Raw genomic sequence first — 24,715 nt, 5'->3', positions numbered from 1 at the left:
TTGTTACAAAATAACTGTTTCATGGTTAAGGTCTGGTTAGGTTTAGGCACAAGAACTACTTGGTTAAGGTTAGGAAAAGATCATGGTTTGGGTTAAAATTATAACTTTCAACATCGTTTCTACTTCCTCAAAACAGGGCGACCGTTGTTGTCATGGCAACAGCAAACAACACGACAACACGGTCTGTTACTGCTTGCTTTTTCAACTTTTTGCATTGCAACATTGAGATTTCGGAACAACGGGACTTTGGAACAATGGGTAATTTTCGGAATAATGGGATGTTGAAATAATGGGATGTTGGAATTATGACATGGACACCGGAAACACCCAGGTAAACACGTTAATTTTAGTCCCTGAACCGGCAAGATGCAGCAATACACCACCACAAAACAGTGTCTGTCTCCGCCCAAGCAGCACTCAAACATCACTTCACATGAGTCTGCACCGAGTTTGAAAGACAGACTGAATAAATAAGAGATTTATATTAAAAAAAACACAAACAGAAAGGCATACTCGTCTGCTGCAGAGCTGTGTACACAGAGCTGGCCTACTGGCAATGTGAGAGGAGTCTATAGCCTATTTTTGCTGGGTTTTCCAGTGTTTACAAAAAACAAAACGTCTACACACGCTAATTTTGGTGGAAAAGAGGTATTAGTTAGGCATTGACCTCAACTAAATGGTGACACATTGTTGCAAACAGGAAGCTCTTTGAACGTTTAGGATGATGTAGCATTAGTGCTGTTTCCTTTTTTCTGTTGGTGACGGACCAACATTGTTATTTAGTGCTCTGAGATGTATAAGGTGCAGTATGTACAGCCACGCTATGGTAATAGATAGATTTATGACAGACCAGTTTGTTTTGATGCTTGAGCCTTTAATTTTGCATAAGACAAGAAAGAAGAGTTAACTTTGCAGAATATATGTAGATTTGTGCTAAAAGCATTCTTTTCATAACACATTCAGTCTGCTCTCATTAAAGGCACAAGGCCTCAGAGACAGTCCAGCTCCTGTTTATGTCACTTGTCGCTTCATTCCTTCAGTAGCGTTACAGCGATAGCAAAGAAAAACTCAGCTCACATGTGAGACTGAGGGTGTAAAGAAAGATGAATATGAAAGCATGCACACAACACAAGTGTTTGTGTTTTAAATGGGTTCTTCATGTCTCTGTGTCAGACCGGGAATCATCTTCTTTTCCTGGCGCAGACAGACGGTAACAGGGAGAAGCATTGGAGGTCATTCCAGCACCTCCCAGCTGCAAGCAAAAAAATCAAGAGTTTGTTGAGTCAGTGAATGTGACACAAACAAAAACCTCAGACTGTTGTTGTGATCAGTGACTCCTAACTGATACGTTTAGGTGACACAACACTATGGTCACTGATAAGATACAAATCACTGTCAAAACATAAATGGTGTAATACTGTGAACTGCTAACCACCAACTGATCTGATAAAACCAAAGAATATCTGACTCAGAAAGACGTTCTTTGCTCAAGACATTTATGTCTGAGCTGTTTGTCTGAAATTCATCATGAATAATTTTAACAAAATAAAAACGTATTTGGAAAGTGTTAAAAAAAAATCTATCATTTTCAGCAGTCTGTCACTCAAAGTGGTCGGCTCTTAATTATGTGGCTATTGCTGGCACAGAGCCATAAAAATGCTTTGGTCGACACACAGTCTTATGACAGTAACACCAGTGACTGTCTGACCAATGAGAATTTGGAGGGACAAGAGCACATCAACCAACCAACTAGAAGATGTCAGCACAATATATTTCTGAGTTAACTCACTGTATTCCTTCCTATTTTATCATTAGCATCACTGCTACAGTTAGCACGATGTTGTTTTACCTGAGAAATTCATCTGCAGACAATTCTGCCTGCCGCCATGGTTATTAGGCTGTCCATGACACCATCTCTGGTAGTTGAAAGATGTGCCATCACTCCAGAACCAGTAATGCTCCTGGAAGAAAGAGTAAAACAAAACATTACATAAAATTGAGAAAATTGAGAAAATGTGGACAAAAGTTGTTGTTTTTTTAAAAGAACATTAACAAAAATATTCTATACACCCTGTGCCCACACACACATAGTGGTGTGATTAGTCACTGAAAAGTCACAAAAGTATAGTTCATGTAAGAGTAATGTGATACCATCTTTTATAACAGCTTGCCCATAATAATAAATGATAATAAGTAATGATAGTGTTTGCTCACATTAACCCTTAGATGCACAAGTCGGGTCAAAATGACCCCAGGGGTTGTTTTTCTTCAATATCTATGGAATTAAAAGTTTTCATCATTTCATATTCCAGGTATTCCTCATAAAACATGTTTTTGACATGAGGCCATTTGCATTTAAAAATATATTTATATACACATTTTAAGAAATTGTTGTTTTTGTATCACTACCCCACTCTTCCAAAAATGACCCCAAGCATTTCCTATGGAATATCAAGGGTTAGACCTAGGAATCTTTGATTCTCATCAACTGTGACTGTCAGGTACAGTACAGGCCAAAAGTTTGGACACACCTTCTCATTCAATGCGTTTTCTTTATTTTCATGACTATTTACATTGTAGATTCTCACTGAAGGCATCAAAACTATGAATGAACACATGTGGAGTTATGTACTTAACAAAAAAAGGTGAAATAACTGAAAACATGTTTTATATTCTAGTTTCTTCAAAATAGCCACCCTTTGCTCTGATTACTGCTTTGCACACTCTTGGCATTCTCTCCATGAGCTTCAAGAGGTAGTCACCTGAAATGGTTTTCCAACAGTCTTGAAGAAGTTCCCAGAGGTGTTTAGCACTTGTTGGCCCCTTTGCCTTCACTCTGCGGTCCAGATCACCCCAAACCATCTCGACTGGGTTCAGGTCCGGTGACTGTGGAGGCCAGGTCATCTGCTGCAGCACTCCATCACTCTCCTTCTTGGTCAAATAGCCCTTACACAGCCTGGAGGTGTGTTTGGGGTCATTGTCCTGTTGAAAAATAAATGATCGTCCAACTAAACGCAAACCGGATGGGATGGCATGTCGCTGCAGGATGCTGTGGTAGCCATGCTGGTTCAGTGTGCCTTCAATTTTGAATAAATCCCCAACAGTGTCACCAGCAAAACACCCCCACACCATCACACCTCCTCCTCTATGCTTCACAGTGGGAACCAGGCATGTGGAATCCATCCGTTCACCTTTTCTGCGTCTCACAAAGACACGGCGGTTGGAACCAAAGATCTCAAATTTGGACTCATCAGACCAAAGCACAGATTTCCACTGGTCTAATGTCCATTCCTTGTGTTTCTTGGCCCAAACAAATCTCTTCTGCTTGTTGCCTCTCCTTAGCAGTGGTTTCCTAGCAGCTATTTGACCATAAAGGCCTGATTGGCGCAGTCTCCTCTTTTTTTTTTTTTTTTTTTTTTTCTTTTTTTTGTCTGCATTGGTCTTCATAGCTTAGCGCCACAAAAGGGTGTAAGCTTCTTGTGAAGATTGATGCACTGTTAATCTTGCAGTCAAGTATTTTATACCCATAATGCGTGGTTGTGACCGTCACCCACCCTCACTGGAGACTAGCCTAACAGCCTCTATTGGAAAAACTTCCTAATATGAGTCAGAGAGGGCCGTGATACACCAAAGTGTGTCAGGGGGAAAGTAAGGAAACAAGCAAGGGGGAGGGGGCAGGTGCTTAAGTCCTGAGTTATATAGTGACAGTGCATGCGGAGAAGAAGGAGGAAAAACAAACAAATAAACAAACGAAAAAAAAAAAAAAAAAAACAGGGGAGAAACAGGCAGTGTAGCTGATGTATTGTGGCCTTGAGGTGGTTGTGCTCCATGCAGATTATCGAAAATAAACATATACATGTCTACTATACTGTACTGAAAAACAAAAACAAAAGAGAAGTCTATACTGAACACCAAAAATGTGAGAGTCTTGGTGGAGGGGGAAAGCCCGATTGCAGAGAAGAGTTGCCAGCGCGGTGTGGTAAGTTTGAGAAGCAAGTGGGCCCCTTTGGAGTGATCCCATCGGTTCTTTGCGATGCGTCATGGAGCTGAAGTATCAAACATGCATGCGTGTATTTGAACCCTTCCAATGTGTTTATGAGAACCATCACCAGGGTCCAGGGCCAGCCCTGCGGGGGAAGGGGGGCGGTATGGCACCCCAAAACCGCAGGAGCGCCCAGACCCCAAGACCATGGAGCCACAGAGGCTGCAGGACACCACGCAGGCCCAAGGACCCAGGGCGGTGAAGGCCGGCACCCCCAGAGAGCCAGAGACTCACCCCAGACAGGCGGAGCAGGAGGGCCCGCCCACCCACCGCCCGACGCGGACCGCCCCCACCCCCCCCCAACCACCACCCGCCCCCGACCACCCGCCCGCCCCCGACCACCCGCCCGCCCCCACCCCCATCCCCCACCCACGGACGCACCCAGGGACCGCCCCCGACCCAAGGAGCCAGGCGGGGGAGAGAACCAGCACCGCACCGGACGGGCCCGCACCAGGCGCCGGCCACCAGCAGACGCTGGATCGGACAGTAACGAGAGCCCACCCAGGCCCAGGCGGACGAGGGAGGCAAGGAGGCGGTGATACTGCAAGGCATATGTCCCCGGCGCATCGGGAACCAGGGGACCGCGAAGGGCCACCCACCCGAACCCCCCAGGATGGACCCCCACCAACACACAGGAGAGAGCGGACTGCCACGAGCAGTCAATCCCCCATCGGGACCCCTTAGCAGAGGGCCCATAAACCACAGCCGGTCAGGAGGCAGAACCCCGGCAGGAACCCACAGAGCCCCCAGGGCGCCACCCGGCCCACCCGCCACAGGGCCACGGGACCCCCCCCGACACCGGGAACCCAGCCAAACCACCATGATGTAAATGGGCTCCCTGGCTCCAACCCTCAGCCCAGGAGGGCCGGGCCCCACTAGCCACGCCATGCGTATCTACAGTGTGTGTAAACCCACCACCCCCCCTCTTACTATGATTCTCCGATCCCTGACGGAGAAACATTAACCCTACACCGTGAATGTGAATGTGAGTGCCCATAAGTGTGATGTGATGCATTAAAATTGAGGGACATAAAAGACAGGTGGGGGCAAGGCTGATGGCTACAGCACACTGCTGTCCTGCAGCCCGTGCAGCCATAAGGCACCTGGAACCTGTTCCCATCTGTCCCCCAAGATGTAGGTGTATGTGGTGCTTTAAAATTGGAGAACAGATAAGGATGGGCCGGGGGGCAGCATGGAGGGCTACCGGACATTACTGTCCCATAGCCTGCCCCATTATGAAGCCCCCCAATCCATCCGTGGTCTGCACCCCGAAGAGTGAGTGTATGTGGTGCATTAAAACTGTGCAATGTGTGGTGAGTGAACTAAATGTGGTTTAGGAGGCCAGGCCAGTGTAGGCCCGGCCCGAGGGCTGGAGGGATGGATGGGAGGGGCCAGGAGGTGGCGCCAACCAGACCCCGGCGCCGCGAGGCCCCCAGTGCCCATGGACAGCGGGCCAGGCGGGCCCCAAGGAAACCCAACGGGCCCCCACCTAACCCCGCCCCCCTGGCAACTGCAACGTCGGGCCCCCGCAGTGGTCCCGACCTGGGCCACACCGCCCGCAGTCTCCTCTTAACAGTTGTTCTAGAGATGGGTCTGCTGCTAGAATTCTGTGTGGCATTCATCTGGTCTCTGATCTGAGCTGCTGTTAACTTGCGATTTCTGAGGCTGGTGACTCGGATGAACTTATCCTCAGAAGCAGAGGTGACTCTTGGTCTTCCTTTCCTGGGTCGGTCCTCATGTGTGCCAGTTTCGTTGTAGCGCTTGATGGTTTTTGCGACTCCACTTGGGGACACATTTAAAGTTTTTGCAATTTTCCGGACTGACTGACCTTCATTTCTTAAAGTAATGATGGCCACTCGTTTTTCTTTAGTTAGCTGATTGGTTCTTGCCATAATATGAATTTTAACAGTTGTCCAATAGGGCTGTCGGCTGTGCTAAACACCTCTGGGAACTCCTTCAAGACTGTTGGAAAACCATTTCAGGTGACTACCTCTTGAAGCTCATGGAGAGAATGCCAAGAGTGTGCAAAGCAGTAATCAGAGCAAAGGGTGGCTATTTTGAAGAAACTAGAATATAAAACATGTTTTCAGTTATTTCACCTTTTTTTGTTAAGTACATAACTCCACATGTGTTCATTCATAGTTTTGATGCCTTCAGTGAGAATCTACAAAGTAAATAGTCATGAAAATAAAGAAAACGCATTGAATGAGAAGGTGTGTCCAAACTTTTGGCCTGTACTGTATACATTTACTGTTGCACTTACTCATCTAATAACAGCGGTCTCACCACCCAGGAGGATTTTTATATGGCAACATACATGTTAGTATTATATTTGTTTTATATCTTGGAATATATATGACGTTATAAAATATGAACTCATTTTCCACATCCATGACTTTTGTGTGATAAAGTATAGTATTATTGTCATCAAATTAGCCTATATTGTAGTTAGCTAGCACTAGCTAACTTAGTTAGCTAGTGTTAGCTAACTACAAAGTAGGTACTAGTTAGCTAACTACTATGTAATGTTAGTACTGTAATGTTAGCTAGCTAACATTACTGCATTTGTTGTGTAGTATGATATTTATAGCTTCCTTGTAATAAAATCTAACCATTATTGTGTGCGTGTGTGTGTGCATGTTAAGTAGCCTATTATGCTCTTATTGATTATTCAGTGATGTCATTAGTAAGTGTGTGTGTGTGTGTGTGTGTGTGTGTGTAGTTACATTACTGCATTTGTTGTGTAGAGATAAGCAGACTTACTATGATATTTATAGCTTCCTTGTAATAAAATCTAATCCGTTTGGTAGCCTATTATACTATTATTGATTATTCAGTGATGTCATTAGTTGTTAAAATGTTAATAAAAAGAGATAAATGAACATGTCAAACATGAAATCATTCTTTTGTTGACCAAAATATAATACAAATCATCATTTTTAACCAAAATGAAAGAAATTGCTTAAGTTTATCACATAAAACGCATTGATTCTAATTGGGGTCATTTTTGACCCCACTTATGGAAGAGTCTATGTATTGGTAGGTCATGCATCTAAGGGTTAAACTGAAATATAATAGATAAATAATGTAGTATAATATATTATGGAATTTAAAATACAATATAAGGTGAAATGTGGTATAACAATATGTAGCATAGCACAGCAATATGACATGAAATGCAATATAGAATGAGTCTAGTATCATATAGTATATAATGAATAAATAAATAAATAGTATAATTCATCATTAAATAAATGCAATAATGAATAAAATACCTGTTGTGCATCAGAGCCTCCAATCCATGCCTGTCTATACGAATGAGTGGCACTGAGAATCATCCTCTGAATCCAATAGTACTGCATGTAGTTGTGAGCAGACGCAAGGTTTCCACCCAGGGCCTGACAGTATCTCTACAGTGGAGATAAACAGAGAGACAGACGGACAGAGAGGAGTTGTCAAGGAAAGTAAGAATTAAGGCCCCAGGTCACCAAATGTCCATGTGTATGCAAACAAAATGAGCTTGTTGTAGAAACCTCCTGAGTCAAAGTCACCAACATTACCTGAGCTCTAGCCCAGGTCATAAGTGTTGGAACGTAGCGGTAACAGCGACCACCTAACAAAGACCAGCCCCAGGGACAAGCTGTCCACCTCTTGACCAGGTGACTCTCTGTGGAGAACCATTAGAGTTTGGTTAATGTAGGGTCTCCAGGGAAAGTCTACATACTATATTAAATAGATTCATTTTGATGGCACGAAGACGCTACAACATAACATAATATTACATGACACAACATAAATATAATAAACTTGAGTTAACATAACACAATAATACGTAACAAGACAAAATAACAGCATGTGTAAAATAACACATCATAAATTTATTTAATACAACATAAACATAAATAAACAAAATTGCAACACAATACATACAAATTAAAATACATAGCATAGCATTATATAAATAATCCATCTAACATAATAGGATATAAAATAATGACACACATTATAAGATAACGCAAGATAGAATAATATACATAAATTAAGCTCATGTAACACAACGCAATGCAAATGCATTTTCCGTAGTCACTTGTCCTCTTGGGGGTCACGAAGGGGAGGGGGGATAGGGGTCCCGGGACATCCCAGCTTACACTGAACGGGAGGCGGGTTACACCCTGGACAGGTCGCCAGACTATCACAGGGCTGACACATAGAGACAGACAACCATTCACACTCAAATTCACACCTACGGACAATTTAGAGTCACCAATTAACCTGCATGGAAGAAAGAATAAAAAAATAAAATAATTAATAAAGTATATAAAAGGAATACCCAGAGAAAACCCACACTGACACGGGGAGAACATGCAAACTTCACACAGAAGGGCTCCCCGACCCTTGGGTTCAAACCCGCCACCCCCTTGCTGTGAGGCAACAATGCTAACCACTGCAACACCATGCCGCCCCCACAAAAAAACAGCAACAACAACAAAAAAACAACCCGAAATGAATAAATAGAAATGTAATAATAATAATGATAATAATAATTAATCCGTTAATATAAGTCAATATAACATAAACCGGTGTGTGATAAAAAAAAAAACTCAATACAAAATATACATAAGTTAAGCAACACAATGTAACATCACAAAACAGTGCATGACAAAAAAAAAGAAAAGATAAGATTCACCTTTATTGATCCCACAATTGAAAAATTCCAGTAACATAACATATTACATATTATTAACGTTATTAATTTAATAATATTAATATAATAATATTACATAAGTTAATATTACTTGATATGACACAGTGTTTGATCACACAACACAACATAATTTACAGAATTTCATAGTGTAAAACAGAATATAGGCTAATATAACACACTGCATAAAAAAAAAACAGCCTAACACTAAATTATACAATATAGAACTATGATTATATAATATTGGCAGTAATTATAAATTAAAGTTACATTAGCATCTGACACAAAGCACATCATAACAATCACATTTTGTTGAGGTGAAAATCTTAACGCCACTCACCTTTTTGGCCACTTTGGGGTGTTTCCTCTGGAGGAGCTGGAAAGTTTGACACTGCAGTTATTGACTTGGACTGTTTGTGTTTATTAACATGTGTACCGTATGTATTATACTCACCAGCAGCTCTGGTCAGAACCACCATGGCACAAACAAGTGCAGACACAATCAGTGCCTTCATGGTGACGATGACTACGAGAGACAGACGTGTTAGTGAGACTTGTTTAGGGAACAGCCGTACTGACTGTCAGTCCTGTGAATAAATGTCAGACGATGATAAAGTTTGGTGCAAACCTGCTGCAGCACTTTCTAATCTTCTTCTTGTCTTCTCTTCGCAGTGTCTGTAGATTCAGCGGACCCTGTGAGGAGGTGCTGATTGAGAGGATGACCAGTTCTTATATACAGCCACTTATCTTAACATCTCTCAAAAACAGGGAACTGAGGGGAAATATGTGTCTGTTCTCATGAACAGAGGCAACATTTTCAGAATACTCAGAAACTTATCAGTTAAGAAACATGCACGTGTCAAACCGCACAGTGTTTCCTGCTGTGCTGTCGTCCTTGCTGGGGTCACCACTGCACTTTGACACTGTCATGTTCCATTTATTATTTTATGTCTACATACATGCAGACAATTAGATTAACCTTTGAAAGTGTTTGATGTAATGGAAAGGTATGCAGCAGCTGGGCTAGTTATTCAGGTGCAGATAACACATACTAGCTAAGGAGGTTCCACGGTGGCCCTGAGAGCTCAACACACTGCAGAGACACAAAACAAGCAAACTATTAAAACATCTTCACCAAGTAGACAACACAGACACAGCATTTAGAAAAAAACACTGCAAACAGAGAGACACACTGCAAGTAGCCTACAACCAAGGGGTAACCTCCGAAGCTGAAACATAAAGTCATTCTGAAGGTGCCTGACGTGCTGACGTATTGCGGTAAGCGAGTTGTGTCATTTCCGGTGTTTCTGTGACAGCGTCTCTGTACTGCTCTGGTGAATTCTGCTAGCCTGCTTTCTCACTTCAGTTGCTTTAACGTCTACTTCAAGTCTTAACCCACAGTGGTTCTGTTTAAGCACTTATAGCTCTCCTCCTTTCTACGACTTTCTCGCTAATCTCTTAGCTGTTGTTTGCACGTTACTAGCCTTGGTAGCTACATTAGCTTTACAGTTAGCGATGGCTTCTCCCTCTGCTCTTTCTTGCTCGGTGTGCCAAATGTTTAGCTATGCCTCTGCCTCCTTTAGTGACAGTGGTAATTGTAATAAGTGTAGCTTATTTGCTGCGTTGGAGGCGAGGCTTAGTGAATTAGAAGAAGAAGCGCGGCTCCGCACCATGGAAAACCATTCAATTGCGGTAGTTAGCCAGCCCCCTGTAGCCGGTGCGGAGCCACATAGCATAGCCTTAGCCTCTGCTAACTGTCCTCCGGTAACTCCCGTTCAGCCGGGAGGTTGGGTTACGGTTCGCCAGAAGCACAGCTCCAAGCCGAAGCCCACGGCTCACCACCAGCCTGTTCACGTTTCCAACCGCTTTTCCCCACTCAGCGACACACCCGCTGAGGATAAAACTCTGGTTATTGGCAGCTCTATTCTGAGGAACGTGAAGTTAGCAACACCAGCGGCCATAGTCAAATGTATCCCTGGGGCCAGAGCGGGCGACATAGAATCAAATTTAAAACTGCTGGCTAAAGCTAAACGTAGATTCAGTAAGATTGTTATTCACGTCGGCGGCAATGACACCCGGTTACGCCAATCGGAGGTCACTAAAATTAATATTGCCTCGGTGTGTGAATATGCAAAAACGATGTCGGACTCCGTAGTTTTCTCTGGACTCCTCCCAAATCTGACCACTGATGACATGTTTAGCCGCATGTCATCATTTAATCGCTGGCTGTCCAGGTGGTGTCCAGCAAACGATGTGGGTTTCGTTAATAATTGGCAAACTTTCTGGGGAAAACCTGGTCTTATTAGGAGAGACGGCATTCATCCCACTTTGGATGGAGCTGCTCTCATTTCTAGGAACCTGGCAAACTTTATTAGTAATTAAAATCCCTGACAACCCAGAGTTGAGATCAGGACTCAGAGTCGCAGTCCTATACGCCTCTCTGAGCTTCTAGTTCAGTTACCCAGCCATAGTTTTCATAGTTTTATACAAACGGTGTCTGTCCCCCGACCACCTAAATTATTTAAATCTAAAATTAAACCAAGAGGAGTTGTGCATAACAACCTCATAAAAATTAAAACCTCTTCTGTGACAGAAAGACAAAACAGGAGAATTAAATGCGGACTGTTAAATATCAGGTCTCTATCGTCTAAAGCAGTGTTAGTAAACGAATTAATATCAGATAATCATATTGATTTACTCAGTCTCACAGAAACCTGGCTGTGTCAAGATGAATATGTCAGTCTCAATGAATCCACTCCTCCCAGTCATAATAATACCCACATTCCTCGAGGCAGCGGCCGAGGAGGGGGAGTTGCAGCCATTTTTAACTCTAGTCTGTTAATCAGCCCTAAACCTAAACTAGATTATAATTCATTTGAAAGCCTCATTCTTAGTCTTTTATATCCGACCTGGAAAACCTCGCAGCCACTTTTATTTGTTATAGTGTACCGTGCTCCTGGCCCGTATTCTGAATTTGTATCTGAATTCTCAGAGTTTTTATCCAGTTTAGTTCTTAAATCAGATAAAGTTATTATTGTAGGCGATTTTAACATTCATGTCGACGTTGATAATGACTCCCTGGCTACCGCGTTCATCTCATTATTAGACTCCATTGGCTTCAGTCAGGGTGTACATGAACCCACTCATTGTTTTAACCATACCCTCAATCTAGTTCTGACGTATGGAATTGAAATTGAAAACCTAAAAGTCTTCCCACAGAATCCCTCGCTATCGGATCATTATCTGATTAGTTTTGATTTCTTTTTACTCGATTACACGCCACTCAGCAACAGTTACTATACTAGATGTTTATCAGATAGTGCTGTCACAAAATTTAAGGAAAAGATTACTCCGTCGTTAAATTCAATACCAAGTCCCTCAGTAACAGAGGTTTCCTGTACCGACTTTGATCATTTTGTTGATAGCGCTGTAGGCTCGCTGCGAACAACACTTGACTCTGTAGCTCCTCTTAAAAAGAAGTTAAAAAAAGCAAAGTAAGTTCGCTCCTTGATATAACTCTCAAACCCGTAAGTTAAAACAAATATCGCAAAAATTTGAAAGGAATTGGCGATTGACCAAACTGGAAGAATCTCGTTTAATCTGGACAGACAGTCTCAAAACTTATAAGAGGGGCCTCCGCAATGCCAGAGCAAACTATTACTCAGCATTAATAGAAGACAATAAGAACAACCCCAGGTTTCTTTTCAGCACTGTAGTCAGGCTGACTGAGAGTCACAGCTCTATTGAGCCTTGTATTCCTTTAGCCCTTAGCAGTAATGATTTTATGAGCTTTTTTAATGACAAAATTCTAACTATTAGAGGCAAAATTCATGACCTCCTGTCCTCAGATAGTACCTATCTAACCTCAAACACAGCTGTAAGACCTAATATATATTTAGATTGCTTCTCCCCAATTTCTCTTCAAGAATTGACAGCAGTGATTTCTTCATCTAAATCATCAATGTGTCTCTTAGACCCCATCCCAACTAGGCTACTTAAGGAGGTCTTTCCTTTAGTTAACACTCATATATTAGATATGATCAATATATCCTTATTAACAGGCTATGTACCACAGTCTTTTAAGGTAGCTGTAATTAAACCTCTACTAAAAAAGCCCACCCTGGATCCAGAGGTGTTAGCCAACTATAGACCAATATCTAATCTTCCCTTTATGTCAAAGATCCTTGAGAAAGTAGTCACAGACCAGCTGTGTGATATTCTCCATGATAATAATTTATTTGAGGAATTTCAGTCAGGATTTAGAGTGCCTCATAGCACTGAGACAGCACTAGTTAAAATTACAAATGATCTTCTGATTGCTTCAGACAAAGGACTCGTCTCTGTACTTGTTTTATTAGATCTTAGTGCGGCGTTTGACACAATTGACCATCAAATTCTACTGCAGAGACTGGAACACTTAATTGGCCTAAAAGGTTCTGCACTAAGCTGGTTTAAATCTTATTTATCTGATAGTTTTCAGTTTGTTGACGTTCATAATGAATCATCCTTATGTACCAAAGTTTGTTTTGGAGTTCCGCAAGGTTCTGTGCTCGGACCAATCCTATTTACTCTATATATGCTTCCTTTAGGTAACATCATTAGAAATCACTCTATAAATTTCCATTGTTATGCGGATGATACTCAGTTGTATTTATCGATGAAGCCAGAAGAAAGTAATCAATTAACTAAACTCCATAACTGCCTTAAAGACATAAAAACTTGGATGAGCACCAATTTCCTGATGTTAAATTCAGACAAAACTGAAGTTATTGTTCTTGGCCCCAAACAACTCAGAGACTCTTTATCTGATGACATAGTTTCTCTAGATGGCATTGCTCTGGCCTCTACCACTACCATAAGAAACCTCGGAGTAACATTTGATCAAGATTTGTCTTTTAATTCTCATTTAAAACAAACCTCACGGACTGCATTTTTTCATCTGCGTAATATTGCGAAAATTAGGCCTATCCTGACCTGAAAAGATGCAGAAAAATTGGTCCACGCTTTTGTTACCTCAAGGCTGGATTACTGTAACTCTCTATTATCAGGTAGCTCTAGTAAGTCCTTAAAAACTCTCCAGCTAATTCAGAATGCAGCAGCACGTGTACTAACAGGAACTAAGAAACGAAACTGTAAAATCCAGAATTGAATTTAAAATCCTACTGTTAACTTATAAAGCTCTAAATGGTCAAGCTCCGTCATATCTTAGTGAGCTCATAGTGCCATATTATCCCACCAGAACACTGCGCTCTGAGAACGCAGGGTTACTTGTGGTCCCTAAAGTCTCCAAAAGTAGATCAGGAGCTAGAGCCTTCAGCTATCAGGCTCCTCTCCTGTGGAATCATCTTCCTGTTACGGTCCGGGAGGCAGACACCGTCTCCACATTTAAGACTAGACTTAAGACTTTCCTCTTTGATAAAGCTTATTAGTTAGGCTTATAAGCTTATAAGCTAGTTAGGGCTGGCTCAGGCTTGCCCTGTACCAGCCCCTGACTTAGGCCTAGTCTGCCGGAGGACCCCCCTATAATACACCGGGCACCTTCTCTCTCTCTCTCTCTCTCTATCTCTCTCTCTCGTATTCTATTACTGCATCTTGCTAACTCGGCCATTCTGGATGTCACTAACTCGGCTTCTTCTCCGGAGTCTTTGTGCTCCACTGTCTCTCAGATTAACTCATATCACAGCGGTGCCTGGACAGCGTGACGTGTGTGGTTGTGCTGCTGCCGTGGTCCTGCCAGATGCCTCCTGCTGCTGCTGCCATCATTAGTCATTAGTCATATCTCTACTGTTATTATACACATATGACTATTGTCACACATGTATACTGCCAGATATTAATACATACTTTCAACATATTGTACCACAGTAGCCAGAACTATAACTATAATATTATTACTTTCAATAATGTTGTTGTAAGCTGCTGTCATTACCTGCATCTCTCTCTCTCTCTCTCTCTCTCTGTCTCTCTCTCTCTCTGTCTCATTGTGTCATACGGATTACTGTTAATTTATTATGCTGATCTGTTCTGTACGACATCTATTGCACGTCTGTCCGTCCTGGAAGAGGGATCCCTCCTCAGTTGCTCTTCCTGAGGTTTCTACCGTTTTTTTTCCCTGTTAAAGGGGTTTTTTGGGGAGTTTTTCCTTATCCGCTGCGAGGGTCATAAGGACAGAGGGATGTCGTATGCTGTAAAGCCCTGTGAGGCAAATTGTGATTTGTGATGTTGGGCTTTATAAATAAAATTGATTGATTGATTGAAAAAAAGCTGCACTGACTCCAAGAGTGAGTCAATCCCCATAGACCCCCATGTTAAAATCAGGCCCCCAGGAAAGCCATTCAGCCTTACAGCAAATTTTCCCCAGTGGTCACTCACGGTATTGCAGCAAAACAAAAAATCGCCTGTGGCCCAGAAGGCATTTTCCCCATAGACTGCCATCATAAAAGAAACGTCTGTAAAACTGCTGACAGGACACCTCCAACTGCAAACAAGGCCAAATATAAGTCTTTCTATGCTGAATTTTGATCCATGGTGGTTTTATATTTGTAAAGCATCTCTCAAGCTAAGAAAAGCAATTTAAAAACCTGTGACATCATCACAATGTAAAGTCTGTGAGCCGAGCAGGAACTTGTGGTGGGGCCAGTGAACAAAACACTACTGCGTGTATTCAGTGGGCAGCATACTGCGTAAGTAAACCAAGAATTTAGAAAACCTTTTGGGCGTATGCACTATGTGAGCAGCTCCATTGCAATGAATAGCTGCTATCTTTGTTCCAGTGTCTATATTATTGAAATCTAAACTGCCCAACTCTACAGTAAAAACAAAAATCATATTTACAGCCTGGTGCAAAAAGCAGCTTTGGGCTCTCTAGCTCATCTCTCCATTCATCATAACTGTAAGGGGGTGAATTTTTATACAACTCACAAATTTGAATGTAATTAAGTCTGAAAGTTACACACAATTAAGGGAGTGGACACTTTGACTAAAGCTGAAAAATCACCAGTGCCAACACAGTGCCGCTCGTCAAGTGCTGCCTCTAGTACACACCTGAGGCATCGTGCTGCAGCTCATTCACAGACATATGCAACGTTATTACTACATTTACTGAAAGATCTGTACTTCTTCCACCTCTGCAATAGCTTAAAACCAGGTGTGGACACCCTTAATAAAAGTCCAAGACTGAAGAGCCGATCTCCAGAGCTATGACTCACCAGCGAGTATCTTTTTGGCCATTGTCCTTATGGTGACAGGATTGTAGGTCATATAGCTCTGGATATTTCTTGACCTCAACAACGTGTCTGTCCTCATCCATTCTTTATCGCAGACAAGACACAGCAACAGCTTTAGAGTTCTCTTTATACATCAGTGGTGAGGAGAGGAGTCAAGCTGCCACAGGAGCAGAGAAACTGAGCTGCTATATGAGCTGGTATGTACAAGCAGAGAGTGAGTGGGGAAAAATTGCAGTTAATTCAGGGGGCGGCGAGGCTGGAAATAGGACAGTAGTGTGAAGTACATTTGTAAGGAACATGCATTTGTGGGATGAGCAGCAGAGCCGAGTATATGGGTTGCGCCCATGAAAAATTTGCCAAACAGCTTTTTTTTTGCTGTTGCTATCGACTCTTGTTTTGAGCTCCTGGTACCCCCCAGGTGCTGACAATCAGGTGCCTGATCTTTTTGTGCTTAGTTTATTATTCATGCTGGGAAATGGCAACTTGACTTGTTATAACTCAGTAAGTAAAGGTTCAGGGTCTAAGATTTAGGGAGATTTAGTGGCATGCGGTGGTGAGAACTGCAGATTGTGACCAGCTGAAACTTCTCCTGGTTAGAATTCCTTCATTGTTCAGTTCTGTACAGGGAGCTGTATTACCCACAGACGAAAGAAACAGACCAGGTGATTTAGAGGTGTTTAACATTACGAATCAGTGTTTCACTGGTGCTGTTTGACAAGTTGAACACAGGCAGCTTGGCCACAAGGTGCTACTGTGTGCTCACTTATTTTCTCTGATAATTTAATGCATGCTCACTTTTTCTGATCTGGGAGGTAAATTACCCGCAGAAGTCTCTTCCTCGACAAAACAAATGGACCCGGTCAGGCCCCCACATCAGGGGGTTCAAAGGGTACGGATGGTCCTGGCCCAAGGCCGAAGGGGGCCCATGTAAAGGTCTATGGTTGACCGTTTAATGGGATCAAGTGCATGAATTTACTTACTGACTTATGTCACTGACAGTACAAGTTAGATGTATTTACATGTTAAATAAATGTATAGTCATCATTACAACACATTTCAACATCAGTGTGATGCTCCCACCCTGCAGCAGGTATTGTGAAATAGTGCAGACTGTCTGACAGAGAGGGTCAGATTATTCTTAAAGGAAAAGGAACAGAGAGAACAAGGACATTAAAGGAAAGGAGAGGCAATGGCCAAATGTCTGGCAAAAAATGTCAAGAAGCAACAGGTTATTATTAAAATCTATGGGTATGACAGGTGGAGCTGATGGTAAGAAGTGAGGCAGACTAATGTTAGCAAATAAAACTTGCTGTAGCAGGCTTAGTTTTATTTGCAGCTGTTTGCAGCTGTGTGTTGTCACACTTTAAATGTTTACCTTAATTTGCCTGTGTTGTGTCTTTATGCATGTGTTTTTCTTTTTTTTTTAATTTGCAGTGCAGTGTGTGACTAATTAACATCAGAAGATACATTTATCATTGTAACTGAATCAAATTGAAAAACTGGGGCTGACAAACTAAACTGCTCAGAAGTTGGAAGCTACAGTTCGTATCAGTAGTGTTTGTTTTTCCATTAATATCACATTAATAAAACATCAGCAGAGTACTGTAAAACACATGCTGGTACACTGACTGGATTTAAAGAGCTTCCTCATATTTTTCTATTGTTCAGTATAATATAGAAGAAAAGAGGACCTTCGAGGATGACTATGCAACATGCAAAACCTTCTTAAGTGACACAGTGCACTTTTATAAGATCATAAGAGAATTATGACTCTTATGCAACACTGCTACTTCTCTTTAAACACTCTGCTCATAAAGAATGAGGGTAGATTCAGTAGATAACCATTATAAGAACAGGACGCGTGACTTTGTTTTATACCTAATGTCATAATATCTATAAATGCTTTATAGAAACCTGACGTTCTTTTCAGACAGACATTGCTCCTGAAAATGTGAAGGAGATAAAGAGATATATCCATTCTGATTTATTTGTATTTAGGTGTGTTCATTAATTACACTGGATCTTGAGGAGCTGATGTAATTACACCAGTCTGCCAAAAAAATTAGAACGACTGTCTGGTGAAGTGAGTAACATTGATTATCTTGTTACTGTACAATGCAATGTTCCCCTGGGGAGCTTTTGGTCCAGAAATTCATGAGGTGCAGTTTTGCTCCTGATGGCAGCAGCACTCCCCAATGGCAGTGCCCCCCCAGCAGGAAAATGCACCAAGCTACACTGCAGAAACTCCTCAGGAATGGCCCAAGGAATGTGACAAAAAGCTAAAGGCATTGACCTGGCCTCCAAATTCCCCAGATCCAAATTTGATAGAGCATCCATGGGACGTGCTGGTACCCCAGAGGTACCCCTAATCAGTGGTGGGGCCTCCCTGGATCCAACTTGTCTCTGATATGTCAAGGCATGGACACATGACCTCTGGAAGGTGTCCTGTGGTGTCTGGCTTCTGATCATTTGAGACCTGTCAGTTGTGAGGTGGGGCACCAGCACTTCCCAAAGATGCTCAATCAGATTGTGGTGTGGGAGATTTGAGGCCACCTTGAGCTTTTTGTCACGTTCCTCAGGCCATTCCTGAGCACGTTTTGTGGTGTGGCATGGCACATTTTTCTGCTGGGGGGCCACTGCCATCAGGGAATACCATTGCCTTGAGGGGGGTTACTTAGCCCACAGCAGTGTTTGAGTGGGTGGAGGGTGTCAAGTGGCATCCACATGAATGCCATGACCAGTGGTCTCCCAGCAGAACATTGCATTGTAACAAAATGATCAATGTTACTCACTTCACCCACCACTGGTTTTAATGTTTTGGCTGACTGGTGTATATAGAGTCTATTGCAGCTACCAGACAGGTTTGGACTTACTGCCCTTTAACCTCAGTGTTTGTCATTAAGCCTTATGGTGTGTTTGGATGTCAGATGTGTCTTTTTTTTCTGCAATAATGACTTGGCATTAACAGAGACCTTTGTTTCACACAAAGCTGACACAGTAAAAATGAGGTGTTGAAGATAAAATGACAACAGTGATGAAGAAATACCTCAACTTCTCCACTGAAAGTTTTTTCAGAGGCTTCTACTTCTTCAAATGTCCTCAAGCAGCAAGAAGACCACAGCTGTTGGTTAACTGATAGTCATGAAAGTATCTGCAAGTCATGTTGGAAAACACATGATACAGCAGAGTTTTATACTGACCACCTCCTTTTAGCTTTTATTTTTATTTTATTTAACCTCTATTTAGCCAGGTTAGTCCCGTTGAGATTAAGAATCTCTTTTTCAAGGGAGACCTGGCCAAGACGGTCAGCAGCAAAAACACAAAGTTGCAGACAGAGACATACAGGGAGAACAAGTACAATTCACAAGCACTAAAATTTGCATAAAGAAAAACTACCAATAAATCAAAACGAGTGTTTCTGGGAGTAATTTGAACAAACAGTCAAGCTAAAAACATCGACATCCCATAGAAACTGCTTCCAAGTCCTTCAGTTTAGATTTAAAAACATGTAATGACACGAGCTCCTTCAGTTTTAAATCATTCTGCAACAAATTCCAGGCTGAGGGTGCAGAATACCCAAAAGCCCTTTTCCCAATTTCAGTCCGAGCATTTGGGACAGAGAGCATAAAGAGGTCCTGAGAACGCAGTGAATACTGCCCGGTGTTTTTTTGCGTGATGAAAACACACAGGTAATATGGAAGCAGACCAAGAATTGCCTTATATATAAAGGTGTACCAATGTAGGAGCCTATGGGTCGCCAGGGGGGGCCATCCTACCCGAGAGTACAACTCACAGTGATGAGTCAGTGCTTTACAATTTGTAATGAACCTTAGCTATCTACAACATTAAAGCATTCACATTACCTTATTTGTCTGTTCTCACAGTAAACCACTGCCATGTGACAATATATTCCTGAGGTTTTGTTGTTGTTGGTGTTACGGTGCAGTTGCCAGATTTGGTTCCACTGTGCCTGCACAGAGACAATAACCAGAACCTGTGCTCACAGTCTGATCCCACAGAAGTGCTGTAACTTTACTGTCAGAGCCTTTCTCTGCAAATATGTATCATAGAGAATGCTTAACGTATTGGAAACACAAAAGAATAATAAAGGATCACAAAAGCAGTTCATAGAAATAGTCCCTCCATAACCTTTCAGGGGCTCTGTGCTTTGTTGTATCTTTGACCATCCTGTTCTCACTCCCAAGTCATCAAATACCGCCGCTCTGTCAGTGGACCTCAGTGTCAGACACTGAAGCACAGAGGCACCCTTTGCAGCAGTCCACATAGAGCAGTTGGGAGTGGAGGTGGATGGGTCAAACAGACTCTGGACTTTCACACAAAGACAGTTATTAGTTTCCCGTGTAGACCAAAAGTCAATCGAGGTATTTCAATAGCAACATAGTGCAGTAGTCTGTGTAGCATGTTACGCTTGTGACTTATGTCACATGAAGTATTTCATGTGCTGCATTACTTTTGTAACAACCATACTTATTTTAAGCCAAACCTTGATTTGTTTTCCCCTAAACCAAACCACGTGCTTTTGTTGCCTAAACCTAAGGAAGTGAACCTAAAAACAACGTTTTTACCAATGTTGTAAGTTTATTTTGAAAGGGACTGTTTCATGTAATAAGCAGAAACTGTACATTTCCTGTGGAAACTGAGGTGTATTAATAATTATGTGTATAATAATAGTAAATGTATCCATCCATCCATCCGTCTGTCCGTTCATTGTCATCCCCATGTATAGGGCCAGGTCGCAGGGCAGCAGGCCAAGCAAAGCACCCCAGATGTCCGTCTACCCAGCCAACACAGTATTCCCCCGACCTTGTCACATATTGACGTTTGGTCATGGACTTTCCACATGCACATACAACGTCCAAGGTACCCTGTGTGCGTTGGTTGTTGACACTCTGGGACATCGTGTCAGGTTCTGCCTGTTACATGCATTGTCCTCTTTCAAGATGACAATTTCCTGTCTTCACAGGAAATGTACAGTTTACATACAGTCTCTTTCAAAATAAACTCATTATGCCGGTACAACACTGCAAATTGACGTTTCTTTTCCTTCAACAACAAAAGCATGTGGTGTGGTTTAGGAAAAAAGAACAGGGTTTGGCTTTCGAATCTTACGGGACGTGAACACTGCCCTCTCTGGTGAAAATCAAACCCAGGATTCCTCCAGCATGTTCTGGGACCTCTCACCAGTGGGACATGCCCAGAACATCCTTCACGGGAGGCATCCAGAGGGCATCCTAATCAGGTGCCTGTACCGCCTCAGCTGACGACCAACAACCCAGGCGTAGCCATGATCTGATGGAACCTGCGAAAAATGGGAGCCCAAAGGCTCTGGGGAAGAAGCCAAGTTAGTAACATGTATTAATGGGGCAAGAATGTTAGTACATGGAGAGAGAGAGAGAAGAAAGAAGCTTAGTGTATCATAGGATGTTCCCCAGCAGAAGCTTATATCAGCCTAACTAGGGGCTGGTTCAGTGTATCATGCCAACGTTAAAGGACGGCTATTTTCGGCAGGGTCGGACGCCACAAGTCACTGCCCAGGGCTGACCCTGTCACTGTAAGAAGAACGCTTCTTTTAACCAGTTGGATGTTAGCTCAGACAGCTAGCAACATGCACTACGGAACATGTACAAGAGAACAAAACACAAACCATCAATTCATTTATCAATTACATCACATTGTATTTAACCCATATTATATATTCAAACTAAACAATCATGGTCAATGGTCAAACACAAAATGTCACAAAAATAAAATTCTGAATACAGTTCTAAAAATCAAATGTCATTCAGTAAATAAATCACATGAGGAAACCAGATAAACATCTCAGCTTCATTCAGTTCAGTGTACGTTTGTCAAAGGAGGAGATATGTAACTGAGAGATGAAGGGTAAAAATACATTATCTGGGAGAGCAGTCAAAGGTCCAGTGTGTAGGACTTGTGAGGGTGTACTGAAAGAAGTTCAATATAATTTATTAAGTATGTTTTTTCAGTGTAAAATCACCTGAAAATAAGAATCACTGTGATTTTGTTTCCTTAGCATGAGCCATTCATATCTACATAGGGAGCTATTTCGACTTGAAAACCTCCTGAACAATGAACACTTAAAGAATTCTAACCAGGAAAAGTTTCAGCTGGTTTCAATTTGCAATCCTCGCAACTAGATGCCACCAAATCCCCCCTAAATTCTCCACACTGGATCTTTAAAGGAGACTTATCTTAATGTCTGAACCACAGCCAGGAAGTTCACAGGTGTATCCAAACCGGTCTGAGATGTAGATGGAAGGTTTAATTCATCCCATCTGCTCCAGCAATCAGCCTTGGTGTCCAGGAAAGGTCACAAAATCCAGCTGGTTCCTGGATTAACTGCTGCTCTATTTACTTTTATCTTGCATTCATATGTAGGCTACATTTATGTGTGTGTGTGTTTTTAGAGCATAGATGTACAGAAACTGAGGTAAACTTTGAATTCAGTCACTTTCACTCCTCTCTGTTCTCTCTGTGCTGCTTTTGTTTGTAGGGTTTCCCTTCCCCCGGCGCACAGGTGTGTCTCATTTCTCAGTCCCTGCCTGTCAGAGTTTAAGAAGGGCTGTTCTGTTTTTTTTCCCTTTTCCTCTTTCTGCTACATCACCACAAGATGGTGCTCTTGCTTTAACGAGAAGGCTCATGGAATGCAGTGTGCTTTCTACCCCTTGTTGAGCAGAGATCACCATCTGGTGGGCTTATTAAACAGAGACTGGTTCATGAGGCCTCATTTGGCGTATAATTTAGTATGTCCCAATACATAGTGTGTCAAATGCAGTATGCCACAAATACCAGGGTGTTCTACTATATGTGGTTGAATATAATATGTTAGAATCTAGACTGTATGCAGCAGAGTTCTCTGGGTTGACCGCAAGCTTGGAGAATGGTTTTGTTTTATCTCCACAGTAACAGATATATGAACAAGAAGGTCAAAGTTCAAGGCACAGTGTTATGAAGAAGTAGTATGTCCCAACAGAACATATTGTGTGGGGTGCCCCAAGGGTCAATTTTAGGTCCAATTCTTTTTAATCTGTACATGCTTCCCCTTGGGGATGTCATCAGGAGGCACGGCATCAGCTTCCACAGTTACACAGATGACACACAGCTGTACATCGCCGTGTCTCCTGATGACACAGGGCCAATTGATGCCCTTTTTAACTGTATTTTAGATATCAAGTCATGGATGGCAGTGAACTTCCTACAGCTCAACCAGGACAAAACAGAGGTTGAAATTATTGGTCCTGAAGGCAAGAGAGAGAGAAACTTTTACCAAAACGACAAGATTTTAAACCCTCACAATGTGTGAAGAACCTGGGTGCCATTTTTGACTCTGAGCTTAGTTTTATTCCACACATAAAAAATGTAACAAAGACAGGTTTTTATCATCTTAAGAATATAGCCAGAGTCCGCCCGTTTCTCTCTCAGGCTAACACGGAGGTGCTGATGCATGCTTTTATCTTTTGTTGTTTAGACTATTGTAATGCCCTGCTCTCTGGTCTTCCCAAAAAGACCATCTCTAACCTGCAGTTACTCCAAAACTCAGCCACACGAGTGCTGACGAGGAACAGAGGGCGGGCGCACATTCCACCAGTTTTAAAATCGCTGCATTGGCTCCCCGTGTGTTTCAGGATCGATTTTAAGGTTCTTTTATTAGTTTTTAAATGTCTTAACAGTCTTGGGCCATCTTATTTATCTGACCTGCTTTTATCATATCAACCCTCGCGGATCCTTTTAATTGTTCCAAGAGTCAGAATAAAAACCCACGGGGAGGCTGCATTCAGCCATTATGGCCCTCACTTATGGAACAGCCTGCCGGAGTGCATCAGGACTGCAGAGACTGTTGATGTTTTTAAAAGGAGGCTCAAGACTCACCTTTTTAGTTTGGCTTTTAACCGATTTCTTTTACTCTTTAAATTCTTCTATTATATGTTATTTTAATATCTAATGCTTTTAAATGATTTATTTTTAAATCTTTATGCATTTCATTATTATTAAATGTCTAAATCTTCATTTTTTTAATCTTTAAATCTTTAATTTCTCTAAATCCTTAAATTTTTATGCATTTTCTTATTATTTTATCTCATACTTGTTTTACCCTATCCTATTGCCTTTTAGTCTTTTAGTTTTTAGCTCCCTCATGGGGGGCCTCCACACTGGGAGGTGTGTCCGGTCTGCCTGCGGGGACGTCGTCCTGCACCATGTGTGGAGTCTACCCCAGTCTATCTGGGTCAGGGTGGTCTCTGTGGCGGCGCTCCCTGTGGCCGTAGTCTGTGACAATTCTCGGTGTGGATGGCTCCCCATAGGTGGATTTTTCCTCACCTGGTGCCTCAGTGTGTGTGTGTGTGTTCATATGTGGGGGTGGGAGGGGCTGGTTTTCAATATTTGTAGTATTTTTGTTGTATGTTTTTATTTTGTGAAGCACTTTGTGTTGCATTTTTAATGTATGACAAGCGCTATATAAATAAAGTTTGATTTGATTTGAAACGCAGCTGCAGAACCTTCTAAAAGTTAAAAGAAAAAGTATGCGGCTCAGAACACACACACATAGTAGATAATAAGTCATATCTCATAAAGACATTAGTGCACACAGATCGCTGTCACTATCAAATCTGTTGCAGAATCTTTCTTAGATGTTTAAAAGAAATGCATCTGGAAGAGCTTAAACATTTCCACACTGATATTGCTAATCATAACCATAAATAAATG

The 24,715-nt window shown here is 42.1% G+C and overlaps 1 protein-coding gene across 1 annotated transcript; it reads right to left on the bottom strand.

Annotated features, from left to right (window-relative positions):
* Positions 1–853: 853 nt before the first annotated feature.
* Positions 854–9,505, bottom strand: LOC117245991 (ladderlectin-like). The gene is made up of 7 exons (XM_033609634.2): positions 9,373–9,505; positions 9,199–9,270; positions 9,085–9,120; positions 7,603–7,709; positions 7,318–7,452; positions 1,850–1,961; positions 854–1,252 (listed from the first exon to the last, which is right to left on the bottom strand). The coding sequence occupies exons 2-7, from the start codon at positions 9,257–9,259 to the stop codon at positions 1,182–1,184; spliced, it is 522 nt and encodes a 173-aa protein (XP_033465525.1). The 5' UTR covers positions 9,260–9,270; positions 9,373–9,505; the 3' UTR covers positions 854–1,181.
* Positions 9,506–24,715: the final 15,210 nt, after the last annotated feature.

This window comes from Epinephelus lanceolatus, chromosome 22 (genome assembly GCF_041903045.1).
Source record: "Epinephelus lanceolatus isolate andai-2023 chromosome 22, ASM4190304v1, whole genome shotgun sequence".
NCBI lineage: Eukaryota > Metazoa > Chordata > Actinopteri > Perciformes > Serranidae > Epinephelus > Epinephelus lanceolatus.
This window is presented reverse-complemented; position numbering and strand designations above follow the sequence as displayed.